Consider the following 17,999-nt stretch of genomic DNA (forward strand, 5'->3'; position numbering starts at 1 on the left):
GTTCTGGTCTGTAACGTGTTAGTCAAGCATTTCACAACATTGGTGTGTCCAGTGAACCACCCTGAACCCAAAAATGATCAAATTGCACCCACAGCAAAGCACCAAAATTTAGGAAGTGAAATGAATGAACAGCAGAGTTTTTTCAAAAGGTCCTGAAGATGAAACTCAAGGCTGTGCTGTTCAGACATGGCCAGAGAAAACAGTTATTTAATAATGTTTGAACATAGAGTCTCTGTGCAGTTTGTCACACAGTGATGCTAAAAACCCACATGGGAACATTCCCTCTGTGTGACTGTGTCTTCAGCTCCAACTCTGCATGCCTTTTCCTTTCCTTCCTATATTTACCTCTCTCCTTTATTGCCTCCTCCTCAACATATATATTACAGCTTTCTCTGTTATCTATATTGGGAGGATGTCAGACAAGCAGAAGATAGCAGCTGGTAAAAGGAGCTCAGATAAAAGGCCATTAGTCAGAAATCAAAGTCACAGGTCAAGGTCACAGGTCACATTTACACAATGAATGTTGAACAATGTCGTTTTGACCACACAATTTGAGATAAATATGTGAATGTGTTCATTAGACTATGTTGAGTGTTAAAAATAGAAATCAAGCATTTCAACCACATCCCGTGCAATATTAACTGCATTAGTCACATTATTAGGAGTTTATTTTGACTTAGTGAACACACATACAGTATACACTACAACCTGACATCACACACATCAGGCTGCCTGAAATGAAGCTGAAATGGACACACTGAAACATGCAAATAGACAAAGATGTGACATTATTTCCAATTCTACTTCTATTGGCATTCATTAGCATCATGCTTTTGCACAAAATAAAAGTGACTCATTAGACTTGTAATGTAACATTGTTAATTCATGATTACTGTCAATCTGGAGACATCAGGTGTGAGATCAAACAGGGCCTTCCTTAATTTTCCACATTGTGTTTGTACTTGTGTTTCAACAGCAGAGTGGAATAAGACGTGTAACAGACAGTGGGTGAGACTTTGAGAGGCATCAATGTGAACTTGACTGTGTTGGTGAGGGGATTTTCCAGACACCAGCTAAGCTACAATATTTACAGCCTGTTAATACAGTCATAGATTCATATTTACAGACATATAAAGACAGTACTTCACTCCCCATGCCATCGTGGTGCCCATACATTTTCATCATGATATTGAAAAAGACCGTATTAAATCAGCAGATACATATCTTGTCTACCGATCACCATTCTCCGGTTTTTACAAGGAAAGACTTTGAGTAATTGAAACTGTTCATTTATCATCATTCATCCCTAGAATTACAACATTTATGATATAAGAATATATCTTATAGAAATTGACCTTGTTCTTAAATATATAGCACAATATGGAAACAATTTAAGTGTAAATACATTCATACAGTAAAATCATTCATTCTTTGAAATAGGGCTAGACAACCAAAGTAATCAAATCAGCATTTATGAATTTCTTACATAAATTATGTAAGACTTTTGTGTTACACAAATTGACAGCTCCTACATCAACCAGTTATAATTAACCCCAAGGTCAAATACCATAAACTTACTGTCTGATGTATCATCGCTCGCTCAGACTCTTGGAACAGACATTAAAGAACACAAGTAAGGAAACTTAATATAATGAGGGTTCATTAAATATTTTGCGTTACATTTATCAAAATAGAACTAAATGTACTAAAACATATATTTATCAGAGTGAATATTTTAAAGCATGAGGTCCAGCCCTAAAGTTGTTGGTTCTCCAGGTTCACCAGAGAATGAGGAATCTATTTGATGAACATTTAGTAAAAATCATCTAAACAGTCAGAATATTTCAGATCATTTTCAGATCTTCTTTTATCCATAACATTTTGGGTAGTTTCTCAGTTGCTATGGCAGCACCACAATGTTTGATCTCCGGCTGAATGCTGCGAGCCTCCACTCTGGTTCCTCAGTCAAAAACTTCAAAGAGGACGTCACGCTGAGAGGTGGATTGCACAAACCTGAGACACACGCACGCACACACACAAGGTTGAGTCTTTAGTCTGGACACTGACTCTATGTTTCTCTCCAGCTGAGTGTCAAAACCAACACAGTGAGAAAATTCTTCAATTGTAACTCCCTTCATATTCATGTTGGCCTCTGGCTTCTTCCTTCCCCTTTCCCTTTCAGGTCTGTTCATGCAGCTCATCCCTTCGTCTCATTATCATCACCTTCTCTCCATTTTTTCTTCCATGCTGCTTTGAAGGAAGCCAGTTCATTCACTCAGGACAACCTGTCCAGATTTGCTGCCATGACCTGAAGTGTTCTGAACTTCAGTGCTCTTGTCGTTGAATAATACGTGGGACACAGATTTTACAGAGAAGGTAAAAGATAAATCCAGAACAACACACATCGACGGGACACTCAATAAAGTCAACAAAAACATCAGCAAAGTAACATGGAGACTCTTTACTACAATGTCCAAGAGCTTTGGAAGTTGAAGTCTCAGTTCGTATACTCAGACAGGCAGGCATGCCTTCTTGTGGTTTTCCTACATGGTCATTTCCATACAATCTCTTTTTCTCTGCTCCTGGAGTCCAGTCCAGACACAGCTCCTCGACCTACCAAATAAAGCATACTGTAGGTATGACAAAGATGGGTGGACGTCTTTAGATGTGGAAGAGAAAGGGAACTACTCTCATATAGTCTTATCAGTTCTTAGATAAGGTTTTGGTCTTTAAAACAAGGCTGTAGCACAGCAACTCTTCATTCCTATCCAAATTCTTCATGGAGGAAGAGTTTCCAGTAAGATGAAGGGCTGGCTCCATCACTCCTAAATGTCTCTGCCTTCTGTCAGCGTCCTTCCCTCTCGCTGTTAAACTTTTTGCTGCATCTCTATCTGTTGGCCCTGTCTGGTCTGACTTTGGCCCTTTCCGTTCATCTTGTACACTGAGCTCTTTTGCTGTTGCCGTCGGTAACACCACACTCCGATCACGACCGCCACAGCAACCACACACAGCGCCACAATAATAGCAGCCACAGTAGGACCTCGGCTCGAGGAGCTCGGAGGATGTGGAGGACAGTTATCGCCTGTGCAGATCGTCTCCCCCATCTCCCCCTCCACCTCCGCCCTCTCACCAGTCTCCCCAGGCAGGTTGTGCACAGTGTGCTCCTCCATCACGCCACTGAGGGTGCCGTCGTCATGCACTGGAGGAGCTGGACCGTGATTGAGGGAGGGGTGCTTGGTGAGGTCCCCCTGCCAGGAGTGGGTCGGAGCTGCTTGTTGTGTGTCATAGTCAAGTGTGTCTGCATATGAGGGGGAGTCTGACGGTTGTGATTGGTCAGGGGAGGGAGCAGCGGTGGGAATGAATCCAGGCCACGTCTCCTCTGCTCCTTCCTGTTCAGGCTTAGCAGTGAGAGGATCACCTTCCTCTGGTGAGCTCGTGTAAGGGACAGGTCTACGAAGTTCCACCTCATTGGGTCTGTCTGTTGTCCTGGCCAGTGTGCCTCTCTCTGTCTCTTCTGGTCTCTCCCTTTCTGTTGTCGAGTCACCTTTTTCTGCTTCCCCTGGAACAACAGGGTATCCATCCAGCCAGGTTTCATCTGTGGTGGACTTTCCTCCTGTTCCTTTCTGAGTGATATTCTTCTGATCATTTGTTGCTGTAGAAAAGGTTACGCGGTGATGATCATCTTCGTCTTCGTGGCTCTCATGATCATCGTGTTCGATGGAGCGGTCATTGCCGTCCTCCCCAGTGTCATAATGGTCCTCACCATCGTCCTGGTCGTCACGCTCTGGATGTTCTTTAGACACTTCAGAATGTTGTCGATCATCTTGATCATCAGTCACGTCCTCAGGGTCCTCGTAGCTTTCCTGCTCATCATAAGCATCATCTCGACCGTCATACGCTTGGCTTCCATAGCGAACCCGATCATCTTCGTGTTCCCCCATGTCATAATGGTCACTGTGATCATCGTCTGGTTTTTCATGGCGTTCCCATCTATCTAGATCACCATGCTGAGCTGGAATGTATTTCATGTGATCATCATGCTCATCTGGGTCCTGATGACTATCAAGGTCATCTTGCTCATGATGGCGGCTGTCTTCATGGACGTCTTGATGACTGTCGTTATGATCGTTGTGATCATCTATATCATGTACACTGTAGCTTTCTCGCTCGTCAGCATCAACTGGATGTTGGAGGCTGTGTCTTTCTTGGCTTTCCTTTTCTCTGCTCTCCTCTGACTGAGCACCTGAGGCTCTCTGTGTGGTCTGAGAGGCTGGATTGGTGGAGACAGGATGTCCCTCCTCCTGAAAGGCCTCAGAGGGGAACCAGAACATGTGTTTCTGGGAGAGAAGGGAGACAGATGCTTCTGTGGCTGCAGCTGTATCCGCCCTGACCACCTCTATCCTGTCCTGCTCCTGCTTTGGATGGCCTGTAAAATCTTCAATAGCCAGTTCTTGCTCTTCTTCAATTTTTTGACCAATAATTTTTTGTCCTCCTTCTCTGTCTTTGTCATGATGCTCTTCCTCTAGTTCAGCACCAAAGCTTGTCTCCTGCTGTTCCTGACTCTTGCTTTCTGCGTATGCAGCTCCATGTACCTCTTCGGACACTTCTCCATTGGCTTCCTGTGGTCTCTCTGTGTGGAGGTCTTCCTCGCCATAGGAATCTGTGAACTTGTCCTCATAATCAATGTGACTTTCTGTCTCATCTGAGGAAACACAAAGACAACACATTACTCATTCAATCAGATGAGAAAACTACATCAGATCACAACATTAAACACTTTAGAGGTGTTTCAGATTCTGACAATGTGGGACTAATTTACGGTTTGCAAAATGACGACTAGTAGTATGATAATTTACTTTCTAGAAAAGGACTTCATAGGAAAATATCAATACTAACCCCATGTTGGTAAAAGTAGAGTAAAAGGTAGTAAATATACTCAGAAATGAGCTATTTCAGCTTAACATAGAGAACGGAAACCAGGGGAAGGGTCCTTTTTTTTTCAGAATTTGTTGAAGAGCACTTCTAAACCTCTCTATTTCCATTCATCACTTTGCCATTAGGAAGTGATGTATTCCAACCAAGAAAAAGTCCAGCACATAAACATCAGTCCAACACCACATTATGTTTCATTTGTGCCCTTTAAAGCTGCTGGTAGGTGGATTTTGTCACATACAGACACAGCCCGGCCAGCTGCACTAAGCACACTGGCTACTGGGCTGGGACCCTGTTAAGCTGACTAAAAGAAAACCAGTGTTGAATTATTCCTTTAAAACCAAGCTATGACTACTTGAAACCCTTTATCAGCAGAGGGATCGGGCTGTAGACTAAAATTTCAAATCAAATACAAAGATAGTTTTGTAACTGTACCTTTGTTATCTCCTTAAATCATCTGGTACCGCTGGTGGCAATATTTTGGGAAAGCACATTAGGGCACCAACATGACTACGTCTCTATATAAGCTAACCAAGGACACAGGTCTGGCTTCACAGACTTTGTGTGCTATATTAGGCCACACTTTGGTATGTAACACTAAGGTGTCATCACAGCCATTTTCTCTCCAACTCACAACTAAAACTCTGTTTCCCCAAAGCCAGGACTAATAACAGTGGGTGCTAATAAGACCTCAGTGTGGTCTCCTGTCTAGGTCAAACCTTGAAGAAGATGAGTATAACAGTGCCTTTTTCCTCTCGGCCTCTTTCCATTTCTGCCATGCTCTCCAGGATAAACAGCTTAACAGTTTAACCCTCTCACCCTTGACACAAATCTGCACCAGTCCATACCACTCTCCACAGCTGTCGCAGAGCAGGCTGAAGGCATTGTGTCCACTGGGCATCACATAGCCTGGCACACATGAGTACAGCAGCTCATCACCCATCTCAAACCCACTGTGGCCCTGCAGACGGGCATTGGGAAAGGATGGAGGATCTCCACAGGGCACACCTGCCAACAACAAAAGCATGCATGCCACATTAAAAAAAGGGGGGGGCAAAAAAACTCAGTACACATACAAAGTGAGACGTACCTTTACTGAATTGTTGGATAAAAATTATGCAATCCCTATACAACATTACACAGGCGGGATAATGAAACACGATTATTATTATCCAGCTTTACAGTATCACCATCCCTTTTGTATACAGAAAAAGATAAGAACAACTCAAGGGACAGGAAGCAATGTGGTTTTTGAGAAATGTGGATGTAATTTCAACAAACACAGCTACAAACAATGCCACTGGGATGAGATAAGGCTTTGTGTTGGGCTCAGTCTTGTGTCATTTTTTATGGTAATTACACAAAGGAAAAAGCTCTAAGTCATCTTATTTGTACTCTCAATAAAACATTTTAATAATGCATTCATGTGTTGATTTATTGTGACAAACAATGAACATTGGTTGTTTTTTTTTTTCAGTAATGTATTTTTTAGTAATATTTTAAGGTAAACTGCATACACAACTAAACCCTGATTGATTTGTCAGTAATACTGTACCTTCGACAAAATACAGGCCCAAGGACTAAATGAACACTGTAATTGATTGTAGTTATTTCAGGAAAGTTTGCTTTCATCATTTTGTGCTCATTTTTAACTATATCTATGAAATACAAACACACATTAGCACATTTAGAAAAAAAGACGTCCAAACTCATTTTCTGTAAAAATATCATTCATACAGAAAAATAAATGAAAGCAATGCAGAGCAGCCCTTTAAATCAATTCAACTGAATTGAACGGACTTGATTTGCTGTGTAGATATAAGTTGTTGCCCTAATGATGACACAGGCATAACTCCACACATTCAATCATAACCATGACCATAGCTATATAACCAGAGCATCATGTGACGCTATCTTATGGTTTTCCCAGTGTTAACTGGATCTGTACTGTTCATTTTTTCCACAGCCGAATTCTCCTTCCCGCCTTGGGGAGTAGTGTGGGGTATATAAACAGCCACAGTAGCTCCACTGTGTGTGAGGAAAGAGTAGAGATCTCTTCAGTGTGGCGTCCACTCATATTCTGATCCAAAACTAACCACTGCTGAGCCCCTCCCCTTCAGATCCCTGCCAGTGGAATAGGTGTGTGGTATGTAGCTTCATCTCCACCAGGGCTGGATCAGAATTCATGAGAAAGCTGATAGATTGGTGTATGATGACGGATATGAGTAAAAAAAAGAAGTAAGCACACTTAAACATACACACATACACACACACACACTGTTGCAGGATGAATAGTGTTGAAAGTAGAGGTGTAGATGGAAGGAACGCAGGAACACAGCCTCTTTCACACCTCAGTAAATACCTCAGGAAGGAGAGCTGCACAGATATTCACAAACACACACACACAGACTGGTACAAAGCTCTCCCATTCATATCTCAATCGCCACTTAAAATATTATGTACAGATTTATAACTCATGGTTGTGTACATGTGTGCGTTTCTCTTCACTGACCTTTGTCTTTGATACAGAAGGCATCCAGGTGTGCAGCATCCTCTGTAGCGTTTTCTGTTCTCACATCCACTGCTCTCAGCGTACTGCCCCCATTATTACACACCGTGGCTCTTGAAATCAGTAGATACAAACACAGGTGCACAATAAGAAACACAACAAGTCATTTTACCAAAATACAAACCTAATGGCCTAAAGCGAAGGACTTCAGCACCCCCAAGGGACTAGAACAGGAGAGTGGTTAAATTAAAGCCACTAGTTTTATTTGAAGCACATGTTCATACATACATGGGGAAAAAACCTCCCTTCACTATACATCTTGTACATTGTTACACTTAGTGGTGGATGGTAACTACATTTACTTAAGTATTGTTAAGTGGTTTTAAGTTTCATCCCCATTCTTGTGTTCAAATGCCTCATGTGGCTTGAGGTTTAAAGAGGCAAAGTAACATTAAAGTTGATTTTTTTTAACTGTTATTATTATTATCATTATTACCCTTTCCTGCCCCAATATTAATAACTATGCCTGTGATTTATCGTGTTGGGCATATAGGTATATTTTATTGGTTTGGTAAGATAATAAATGCAGGACGATTATGTATATTTCTGAAAATAAATATATTGACCTTTTTAATTCAATAAGGATCAGAATGCTCTTCGCTACCATTATACATTATATATGTACTGTATGTGCATAATATAACAATGTAACTGATATGCTTTATACAGCACTTGTTGCTTATTCAAATATTATTACAGCATGACATCAGAGTCCAGAAACACACACCATGGCTGAAACATGCTGCAGTATCAGCAGTTGTAGGCTCTGGCACACCATTATCACTCTATAGCACATTACAAAGCAACGTTCCCATGTACAGCCAACTTCATATAGAAGAGACATAACATCAGGGACTTAATATCTCCCATGGGGACCAAATGAAGAATGTGCTCCAACGCCCACAAGATGCAATGCCTAAAAATGCTGAATAAATAGTCTATTTTTGTTGCCTCGTTATTACCAAGGTTTATTTCATCATTACACCATTTATCATCCAGAAGCACCAGATAAGACTGACTCAAACTTCCCAGGCCATTCAGATTACGTTCCCATAGCAGCTCCCAGCACCACTCAACCCCACGTGGAGAGGAATTTCAAAGTTTCGCTTAGCTCAGAAACATCATTGAACAAACAACATTTGAAGTCAAGTTAAACATTTCATTAATAACATGTTTGACCGGTTATGCTGTTCATTAGGCATTATTAAACGACCCAAGGTATTGGCCCAGAGTTGTGTGGCTGTGTGAGTCTGCATGCATGTGGGTGTGTCTCTCCCTGCTAACTTGTATAACTGAGTTAATCAAAGCATCAGTAATTGGAAAGAATTTGACTGGCAGTGCAGTGAGACTGTGAGAAGAGAGCAGTGTGACTCATACTGCATGCTTGTGCCACGCCAACTTCAGCTTATAAGGACAAAAGTCTGAGAAAGACAAATGAGGACTAAGACAGAAATCAGCAGGAAAACACTCAGACAGAGACAAAAATCACAGAGACTGTTTTCACATTAAACTAAGGCTCCTGCAGGCATCTGAGTGAGTGTGTGTGTGTGTGTGAGAGGGAGAGAGAGACACGGACACTGATGGGGCAACAACAAAACGATTTACCTCTTTAAGAGATGAACGCATTTCTCAGAATACTCATTTTAAATGATGTAACTACCTGGAGGATGTGCGTGTTTGTGTGAAACTTGGTGTTAATTCACTGACATTATTGTGTTTGGTTTCCATGGCAGTGGGTCTATGATGAAGATGTTAAGACAACAGTGTCAGTCTGAGAACCAATTGTGGATATGTAACAGACCTACAAATGATATCGATGCAGTCTATAGGTCAACTGGCACTCACACCAGAGTGTCAGCCTCTGAAAAACCATTTAACCACACAAATAAGGGAAGCTTATTTATGTTGGCTTTCAGGAATGATAAATAACCCGTACTGTATATTGCTGCACTGTACATTTCTACACAGAGCGTGCCGGGGCGTCTTCTAAGACTAATTTCTTATTTTGTCTTAAAAGTAAATTGCGGCCACTGACCCTGAAATCGCAACATCTCCGGGATGTTCATCCTTCCCCACCTCGCCATCATCAACATAAAGGGACAAATGCTTTGGAAAATGTTTGGTTTCTAACAGCCTCAGTTATAGATGTTGTGTCCTGTTACATACATGATGAGGTGATGTTGAAAATAAAAGTGTATCACGTGGCAGTCTGTTAGCTGTGTTTTACTGTGTAAGCAGGAAAAGCCAATTCAGATAACATATGTCAATGACACTGTATATTTTCAAATCAAGTGTTGTATGCATGGCTCCACCACTCAGAGCACGTTTAGATTACATCCCTGTTTATCCAAAGTCATGTAAAATATAAACCATTTGGAGGGAAATTTGTGAAAGCTTGAATATTGACTCTAAGTGTTTTGTGAAGTCACACAGACCTTACTACTTTGACCACAGAGGTCTATTCTGAGTCCTAGCAAATGTTTGTGCTAAATTTAAGGACGTTTCATAAGGGTGTTACTGACATATTATCCAATGTTCATATGTACACGGCCATAAAAGAGTCAAAAGAAGAGCAAACAATTATGAATTATGCAGATGAAGTGTCTGTGACCAGACTCAGAAAAGGGCCAGTGGCCTATTTTCTAAAGTTCAGGGGGAGAAGTTTGGAGGAGGAATGGAGATTAAGTCAGACAGACAGAGCCAAAGATGAATGATAAACTGTGAAACATGGTAAGCTGGTGTGAAAGCTGATGTCCACTGTCCAACACGTAGAGAGCAGGGAGTGTCCAGAAAAAAAATGTGTCAGCTTTTCCCCCAACCAGACGTTCATCACTCTTAGGGCAGCCGCCATTTGAAGCTGTTTCATATTTGCAGCACTGAATATTTCCACACTGAGTGATGAATTTGAAAAAAAGATAAAGGAAAACCAATTACCTGCTTTGGCCGGCAAACGATATGTTGAAGATATGAAGGACTTATTTGACTCACTGGCAGAACTAAAGCAAGAATTAGTAAGCCAGTTCAGTAAGTTTACAGAGAACAAAAACTTGTTACAGCAGTGTGTGTCCCCTTCAAGTTGAATAATAATAACTAATCATTTTCAATTGTAAAAGGTTAGAAGAAGTTAACATGGTAAATACGAAACAGCAGATTGGATAGCATTGTTTTTGGGAGCATGTTAGCATGTTAGCGTGTTAGCATGGTACCATTACCATTTAAAGTCAATGTTCAACCATCCTTTGTAGTAAAGCTGTTGAAGCTGTACCATAGCTTGCTTTGTTGGTGTTCCCCTTTTCTTGCACATTACATGCAGCTGTAGCTTTGCATTTTAAACTAGGACTGCGATAACAGTCTAATAAAAGTTTCTTTCCAACCAAAAAGTTCAGTTTCTATGGTCTTTCTTATGTTCTCCATTTTCTTTCAATAGTTAAATAGTCCAAAAGAATAATAATAATAATAATAAAAAACAAAATGTTGGTGATTCAACAGGTTTCATCCCTCCTCTGTAATTACAGCTGAGGGCATAGGCTGTCAATCAGACACATCACTGCATCAGTGTACCTGACTTCCTGCTGGCCCACACCGGCTCTGTCTGTCTGTGTGTGTCTGTCTGTTCCTGTCTCCGGGTGCTGAAAGATGTGTGTCATGTTACCGTGGAGATGAGAGGTGTAAATGGAGGCAGTTGTCGACATGACACCCCGGCTCTGAATTCCCTCCTCCTCCAGGAAGGAACAGAGGAGTCTTTCTCCCTGTCTTCCTCTCCTTTTCTCTTTCCCCCTTGAAATGTGTCACTCTCTTCTTCTTTCTTCCGCTCCCTCTAAATACCACTGCTGTCTTTACTTCCTTTCCCTTTCATCCATGCCTGCATCCTCTGTCACACACGCAAAGGCACACACACTACAAATGACCTTTGACATCTCTAAGAAGAAGAAGAAGTCAGCAGTCTCCCTACACAACCCCATAACAATGAGAACAAATGTCTCATTTCCCTGCTTTTCTTACCCAACTGTGCCTCCATAGAGCCATCCTCGGGTGCACAGGGAGAAGAAGCACTCCACCACAGCATGACGGAGCTCCTCTGCTGATGCCAGGCGGGCATGCTGTGAAGCACAAGCCCTCTCAGCGTCTCTGAAGCCCTGCAGGCTGGAGGAGTTCATCAGGTCCAACACAAACACTCGACCTGAGAACAGAGAGCACAGCAGGGGTGGTTACTTTAAAAAAGTCATTAGCTATGGTTACTTCTCTCCAAAAGCAGCATTACAAAGTAACTAGTTAGCAGGGTAAGTAAGTATTGTATCACTCTCATTCTGTAATGTACCAGTAATTTAAAATATGTACATACATTATTCCCTTTAAATTCACAGTTTATTTGATAATTCAGAGTAAAAACCGATTATGTTTTTAAATGAGCAAAATGGACACCGATACATTATTGAAAGAAAACAGTGTATTATCTTAACAGACTAACTGACTCATGTTGAACACACGCCCACCTCTGCCTCTGATTGGCTAACCATGAAACATCATTTAAAGTCAGACTTCAAATGATTGAAATGAGCAGCTCCACTCAGGCCCAGAGAGCTGCTGGTTTAATAAGCTCAGCGTCCTATACCTCATGTAACTGTCTGTAACTGCTTAATAGCAATGGAAACAGTAATTACACTAGCTGTTACTGATAAAGTAACATCGTTTTCCATCAGTGGAGGGCAGTGAGAGGAAAACCTGTTCTGAATTTCCCATATGCAGTGTGAGAGGTGGCCGTGGAGAAAAATGATAAAGGCTGGGAGGGTACAAAAAAAAAAGGTTTTGCAACTTATAATAAACGTCCAGTGAATGAACATGGAGGACTAATACTTCACACAGCACTTGGATATATCTGTGCTCAAAAACCAGCAGCCCAAATGCCATGAATGTTATTTTTAATCACAACTGATATTTTAACATACAACTTTTTGGGTGTCAATAGAAGAAGCTATTGCTCATTATAGAAATATAGAAACTCTGGAGTGTAATTTAGATTTGTTTTTTAAAAACACATATGAACCACCATAATACAAACGTTTACTTTCATTAGACACAAACACAGATTTTATGAATTATTGATGACATGTTCATCTCTTCTAAATAAACAGCTTATAATTACATGAATCAGCTCCCATTGTATTTCACAACATAAAAGAAAAATCGTGTTTTAATTCCAAATCTGAGTGATATTAATGAAACAAGGCTCCACCTGCATGCCAGTGTGCTGAGCTGCATCTGCAGGACTGGCTGCAGATGTGATCAGTTCACACATCAACTTCATTATCACCTCACTTCCACATCATTAGTGCTGCTTCATTAACACTGTGAGGAAAAGGCGCTGTTATATTTACAAGCTTGAGTGTTACATTTTGTAAATAAGTGGATAAGATTTGAAGATTGCTGCTCACCCAAGTATTAAACTTTATTGTGCCCAACTTTAAAGTTGGATTTTTAAGTATCGAAATATTTATTTTAGGCGAAAATTGTTTAAAGCAATATCAATATAATTTAAATAAAGGATAAATTCATGAGATGACATGGCAGGTGACATTAACGCGCGCATTACTTTGGTTTAATGTGATAGCAGTGAAGAAAGTTGTTTTCCTGTCAAATTCATGTGTTTGTCATTTTGTTTTGTTACAATGGCTGAACATATAAACTTACCGTCTGCGTTTACAGCAGAGGTCATCACCATGCAGGCCAGCCATCCACAGACCAATGACAGAGCAGTGTGCTTCCAAAGATCCAGCATCATTTCCGCGCTTTAAACTGAATTCTACTTTAGAAATCAGGGTAAAAAGAAACTGTCCAAAAACTTCCGAAAAGGTGTTCACAGTGTGTTGGGTGAAAGAAGAAGTGGAGAGTAAACCTTTTCCTCCTTTTCCCTCCAGACGGACAGAGGTGGAGTGACCGGAGGGAAGGTGCGCTTGTTGATAAATGCGGCTGCAGACGGAGGCAGAGCAGCTCCACGGTGAAGCGCACTCTGTCCCCACAAATAATCGCCCTCGCAAGCAGATGGAGCACCGGTGCGAAAACTGGCGTGTCCCCGTTAATAAATACGTCACGGCCTCAAAATCTTCAGGGTGGGGAAAACGCAGTGAGAGAGACTGCTCCTTCACAGAGAGGACGGGGGGGCTGCTGGAGTGTGTTTGAGGAAGACACTGAAACTCTGCCTGCTCAAAGCTTGATGTGAGCAGAAGCCTGAATTAAACATCATTGATGTAATAAAGTGTACATGTGTAGAGGACATTTAGACAGATTATTCACATATATAATTTAACATCCAGGGAAGGAAAAGGGAATGTCCTGTTCTATCAATGCAAATAGAACTGATCCTGAAATGTAATTATCTTAATTAAGGTGAGTTGTCCTCCTTGCTGCTCTTTGCTCTCTCTCACTGCACCCATACACACAGACAGAAAGAGAGAGAGAGAGAAACCCATTTTGTAGAGAGAATAAAAACAGAAGGCCACTGCCATTAAAGAGCATTTTCAAGTGACATTGCAGACATTGTTTCAATGAGTCTGTAGGTGAAGATAAGCCCAAACAACATACATGCTGGAGTGACACCAATAAACCTGGAGCATCATATCATCACAACCTATAAAAAACGTTACTTGTTACTTATAGAATAAAAGTTATCACAGCGGGCACATGTGTTTCCAGCCTAATCACCCTCGTTCTCATTTGCACATGGCTGCATGAGGATAGTGTTAGGGTTGCAGCACGATTGCGGTCGCCTGCATGAATGTTTGGGTATTTTTCGTCTACAAGCAAAAAAGTTCACCTTCGGAGCACCGGTCTCTTCCGCATGTCTGTTTAGTGGATGCTCTGGAGCTTTTTAGATTCTTGGACAGTGGATGGTGATAACCATAAAACTATAGATGAAGATTAAATGGAAATTTGATCATCTACAGTTCACTGTCAAGTGGGCAACTCTGTCAGACAGAGTCCTTAGGAAGACAAGGTGGCATGATTGAAAAGCTCCACAGCAGCTATTCAATGGATCTATGAATTTATCATCTCTGTGTCCAAAATGTTGCTAAATATAAGCTGCCATTTTTTCACTTGTAATTTTATTGACTGTAAATAATTTGGCCATAACATCTGAAAAAGAGGCCCAACTGTAAATAACAGTATAGTAGCAGAAATAATATTTGCCTCAGAATTTAAGTTACACAAAAGCACAATCTGGCATTAAATGCAAATGCTTAACTAGAGTACAAAAACTTCAGCAACAGTACTTGAATAAATTTTGTCACACTCCACCACTGAAACTGTTTGGACAAATATGCGACAGATCTTATACTCAATTTTTGATTTTAAAGGAAAGACTGAAAAAAGGAAGTGGAGAGGATGTAGATGAAGACGATGAAGACATTTGGGGATAGGAGTGTTGTTCTGCTCCCTTGACTATGAGAAATGATGGGTGTGATATTTAGTGAGGAGACTGCAGACAGGGACTAAAGTAATGTGTGGGCGTGTATGTGTGTATGTGTGTATGTGTGTATGTGTGTGTGCAGATGCTCAAATAGAGAAACTGTTTCTGAAATGGCTTTAAAAAACAATGGTAAAGAATTTCCCACAGGAGTGATACCTTTATTGAAATTTCACACTTGCTCATCTCTTTCCACATCCCACCCTTTTCATTTTCATAATTCTCTCTTTCCCATCACCCATGAGGTGCTGCCTCTGCACTGTGACTTTAAATCCCTGACTGATGTTTTCTGCTTCATTCACCACTTTATGTTTGACTGTCACATGTTTTCACACAATACTCATGTACATCGCATGCTTTAACTCAATGTTTGAATTGTTTAGAAGGTTTGGATGAGGAGTTTAAAGGTGGGGTTGAGTCCTGACTCATGCATGGAAGTTATTTTTGGAAAGGGGTGGTTGTAGAGGAAAAGGACAAGTGATGGTGAAGGGGAAGAGCGACGGTGATTCACACCTGCACCAGCTCAGAGAGGCTGGTGAGAATTGTGTTTGCTGAAGGTGTCTAGGGGAGGGGGCCAGGGCTCTGTTAGAGGAAAGACGCATGTCCAGACATCACACAGGTGTGTTTTGCCACAGGATCTCCAGTACATACTCATCAGACAATCTGTGGAGGTAAACAGACACACACACACATGCAATCACGTCAACCACAAAATTACTCTGAGAATGTGTGAGACCAGTGACTTCCCATGTGAGACATGTCCTGTCAGAATGAGGAGTAGTACAGGTGTGTGACCGCCTCAGAGGAAATCATCGGTCATACTGGTGCAGCCCAGAGATGAAGCGAGGACGAGCTTTGTCTCCATGGCAACAGCAACCTGAACCTCCATGAGGGGTGGGGTCCAAACCGCAAATCTGGGTTGAGGCTACATGGGGAAGAAATGTGCTTTTGAGAGGGAAGCTTAATATCTCCACAATGTCATCTTTTCATGTCCAGAATAAAACATTATTGTTATCATTCAGTGAAAAAAGGTCATCTATTCACAAATCATCTCATTTGGGAATACACCTTTTTACTGTATAGTAAAAAATTACACATGCACATGTGTCTAAGGTCAGATGTAGATTGATGTTTTGGTTACAGTGCTTTAAGCAGGAAAAAAATCTTTATTTTTGCTAAAACTTGGGTCAACTAATTGTTTGAAATAGAGAGTAAGAGAATACTGAGAATGGAAACATGTAATTCAACCACAAAAACAATTAAAACATAAAACTTAAAGTTGAAGAAAAACAGGACAGATGCAAACTAAGAACACACGACAAATACAGATTTTGGCAAAAAGAATAGTAAAAGAACTAACTGCAAATAAAAGGAAAACACTTTGGATAGGCCAATAAATGTAATAATACTCAAAATCCCTGTTTAATTCATAAACATACTGTATAACTGAATAGCTGGAGAGCACCTGACAGACTCTGTATAATTGTTATATGTTTCACAGAGATGGCCTTGTTTGACATGAATATAGTCAGGACACATTCAACACTGATCTGCCAGCCACAGTTGAGTCAGGATGAGAAGGGCACGGAGCTATTCAAAGAACCCAGTTAATTAATTTGACTTTTGATGAGGGATTGTTAATTACCATGTAATGCAGTGACATGGGGTGGCAAAAATACAGAAAATCTAAGGCACCAATGTTTCGCACAAGCCTCATGAAGTGCATGTGCAGCCACATGTTACACAATGATCCAGTAGACAGTCACTGTGAGAAGGCCAAGAACAAACTGATCAAGAAGCATGTTTTTTTTTCTGTCTATAATATGCCCCCACACCTGAAGTACACATTCACTGGGGTCTTCACTTAGTTCCCTGATCAGGTCTCTTCGTCTTTATTATTTGTGTGATAGCGCTCCTTGGTAAAAAAAAAAAAAAAGCACAATAAACATCAATACACATCAGCAATGTAATGTCTTATATAAAGAATGTAGGGTAACTCAACTAAACACACCAACATAACAACATGTTACAAAAATAAAAGAAAAAAATTGTTCTTTAAACCAGATATTGCACTTGAGGAAATAAAATTTAAAAGCTATTTTTGCAAAAATAATTTATGGGATAAATGTAGATGTAAACTCTGGGGTGGAACGTAGCAGATAGTGGAAATAAGCATATTCAAACATACACTAAGCACAGTCCATACTGACACTGTGTGTCATGTTTTATTTCCATATAGCTATCATGTTCACCTAAGCAACCACAGTGCAGAAGTGATTTTGATGTTCAGACTAGCAGGGATGAGTGCAGCAGCAAAGACTGCCCTCTGGCTGTGGTTTGTGGAAACCTGTGTGAAACTATCTCACTCTGGATCTTTAACTCACACTCCAGTCGCTCTGCAGCTCTGTCTAAAATCTGAATTAATAGTTTTAAAGCTGGTGAAATGTGGAAAGTCTCTCAGGCTACTAACACGAAAAATGTTCTTAAATAATCTATCATAAATGCTTTGTGGCCAGAGAGGCAATTCATTTGTATGATTGAGCTCAACAGAAACCTCAACAGTTGACAGGAGTAAAATAAAATATAGTAGAAATATTTCATCCTAAAGTCTAAATTAAAAAAATGCGTCTATACCTTAAACAGGAAACACACTCATACTTGTTTCTATTTCCTCTCGGAAAATAAAATAACTGTTATATATCTGATTTTCTCTGAAATTGCTCTACTATACTTTTTGCAAACAAGAAAGAAACCTTTTGTGAACAACACATCATTGTTGAGGAACTGATCTATCTATCTATAAACTAGCCTACAAAGTTTTATGAGATACAAATAATGAAGTACTGTGCTTAAGTACTTCATATGTTTAAGAGATGGGCCAGGACTTTATGGGCCATAACCCTTCAATTTCTGTTCAACTCCAGTACATTTATTTTACAGCTAGTTAAAACAGGCTGAAATATTATTCCCATACTTTAAAATAAGTCTTTATAACTCTTAACTACGAACAGAATGTCTTCATAAGAGTCTGATTTT

At 40.5% G+C, this 17,999-nt stretch overlaps 1 protein-coding gene across 1 annotated transcript; it reads right to left on the bottom strand.

Annotated features, from left to right (window-relative positions):
* Positions 1-670: 670 nt before the first annotated feature.
* On the bottom strand, positions 671-13,405 carry susd5 (sushi domain containing 5). Its single transcript, XM_029514303.1, has 5 exons — positions 13,190-13,405; positions 11,504-11,681; positions 7,445-7,554; positions 5,752-5,940; positions 671-4,702 (listed from the first exon to the last, which is right to left on the bottom strand). The coding sequence occupies exons 1-5, from the start codon at positions 13,278-13,280 to the stop codon at positions 2,868-2,870; spliced, it is 2,403 nt and encodes an 800-aa protein (XP_029370163.1). The 5' UTR covers positions 13,281-13,405; the 3' UTR covers positions 671-2,867.
* Positions 13,406-17,999: the final 4,594 nt, after the last annotated feature.

The sequence above is a fragment of the Echeneis naucrates genome, chromosome 11 (genome assembly GCF_900963305.1).
Source record: "Echeneis naucrates chromosome 11, fEcheNa1.1, whole genome shotgun sequence".
Lineage (NCBI taxonomy): Eukaryota > Metazoa > Chordata > Actinopteri > Carangiformes > Echeneidae > Echeneis > Echeneis naucrates.

Bases quoted from the DNA above. Each gene is read 5' to 3' on its own strand.
- susd5 (XM_029514303.1), bottom strand. From the start codon at position 13,280: ATGATGCTGGATCTTTGGAAGCACACTGCTCTGTCATTGGTCTGTGGA. The intron at 11,682-13,189 runs GTAAGTTTATAT...CTCTGTTCTCAG, and splicing joins CTCTGCTGTAAACGCAGACG to GTCGAGTGTTTGTGTTGGAC. The intron at 5,941-7,444 runs GTCAGTGAAGAG...TGTTGTTGGCAG, and splicing joins CTTCTGTATCAAAGACAAAG to GTGTGCCCTGTGGAGATCCT.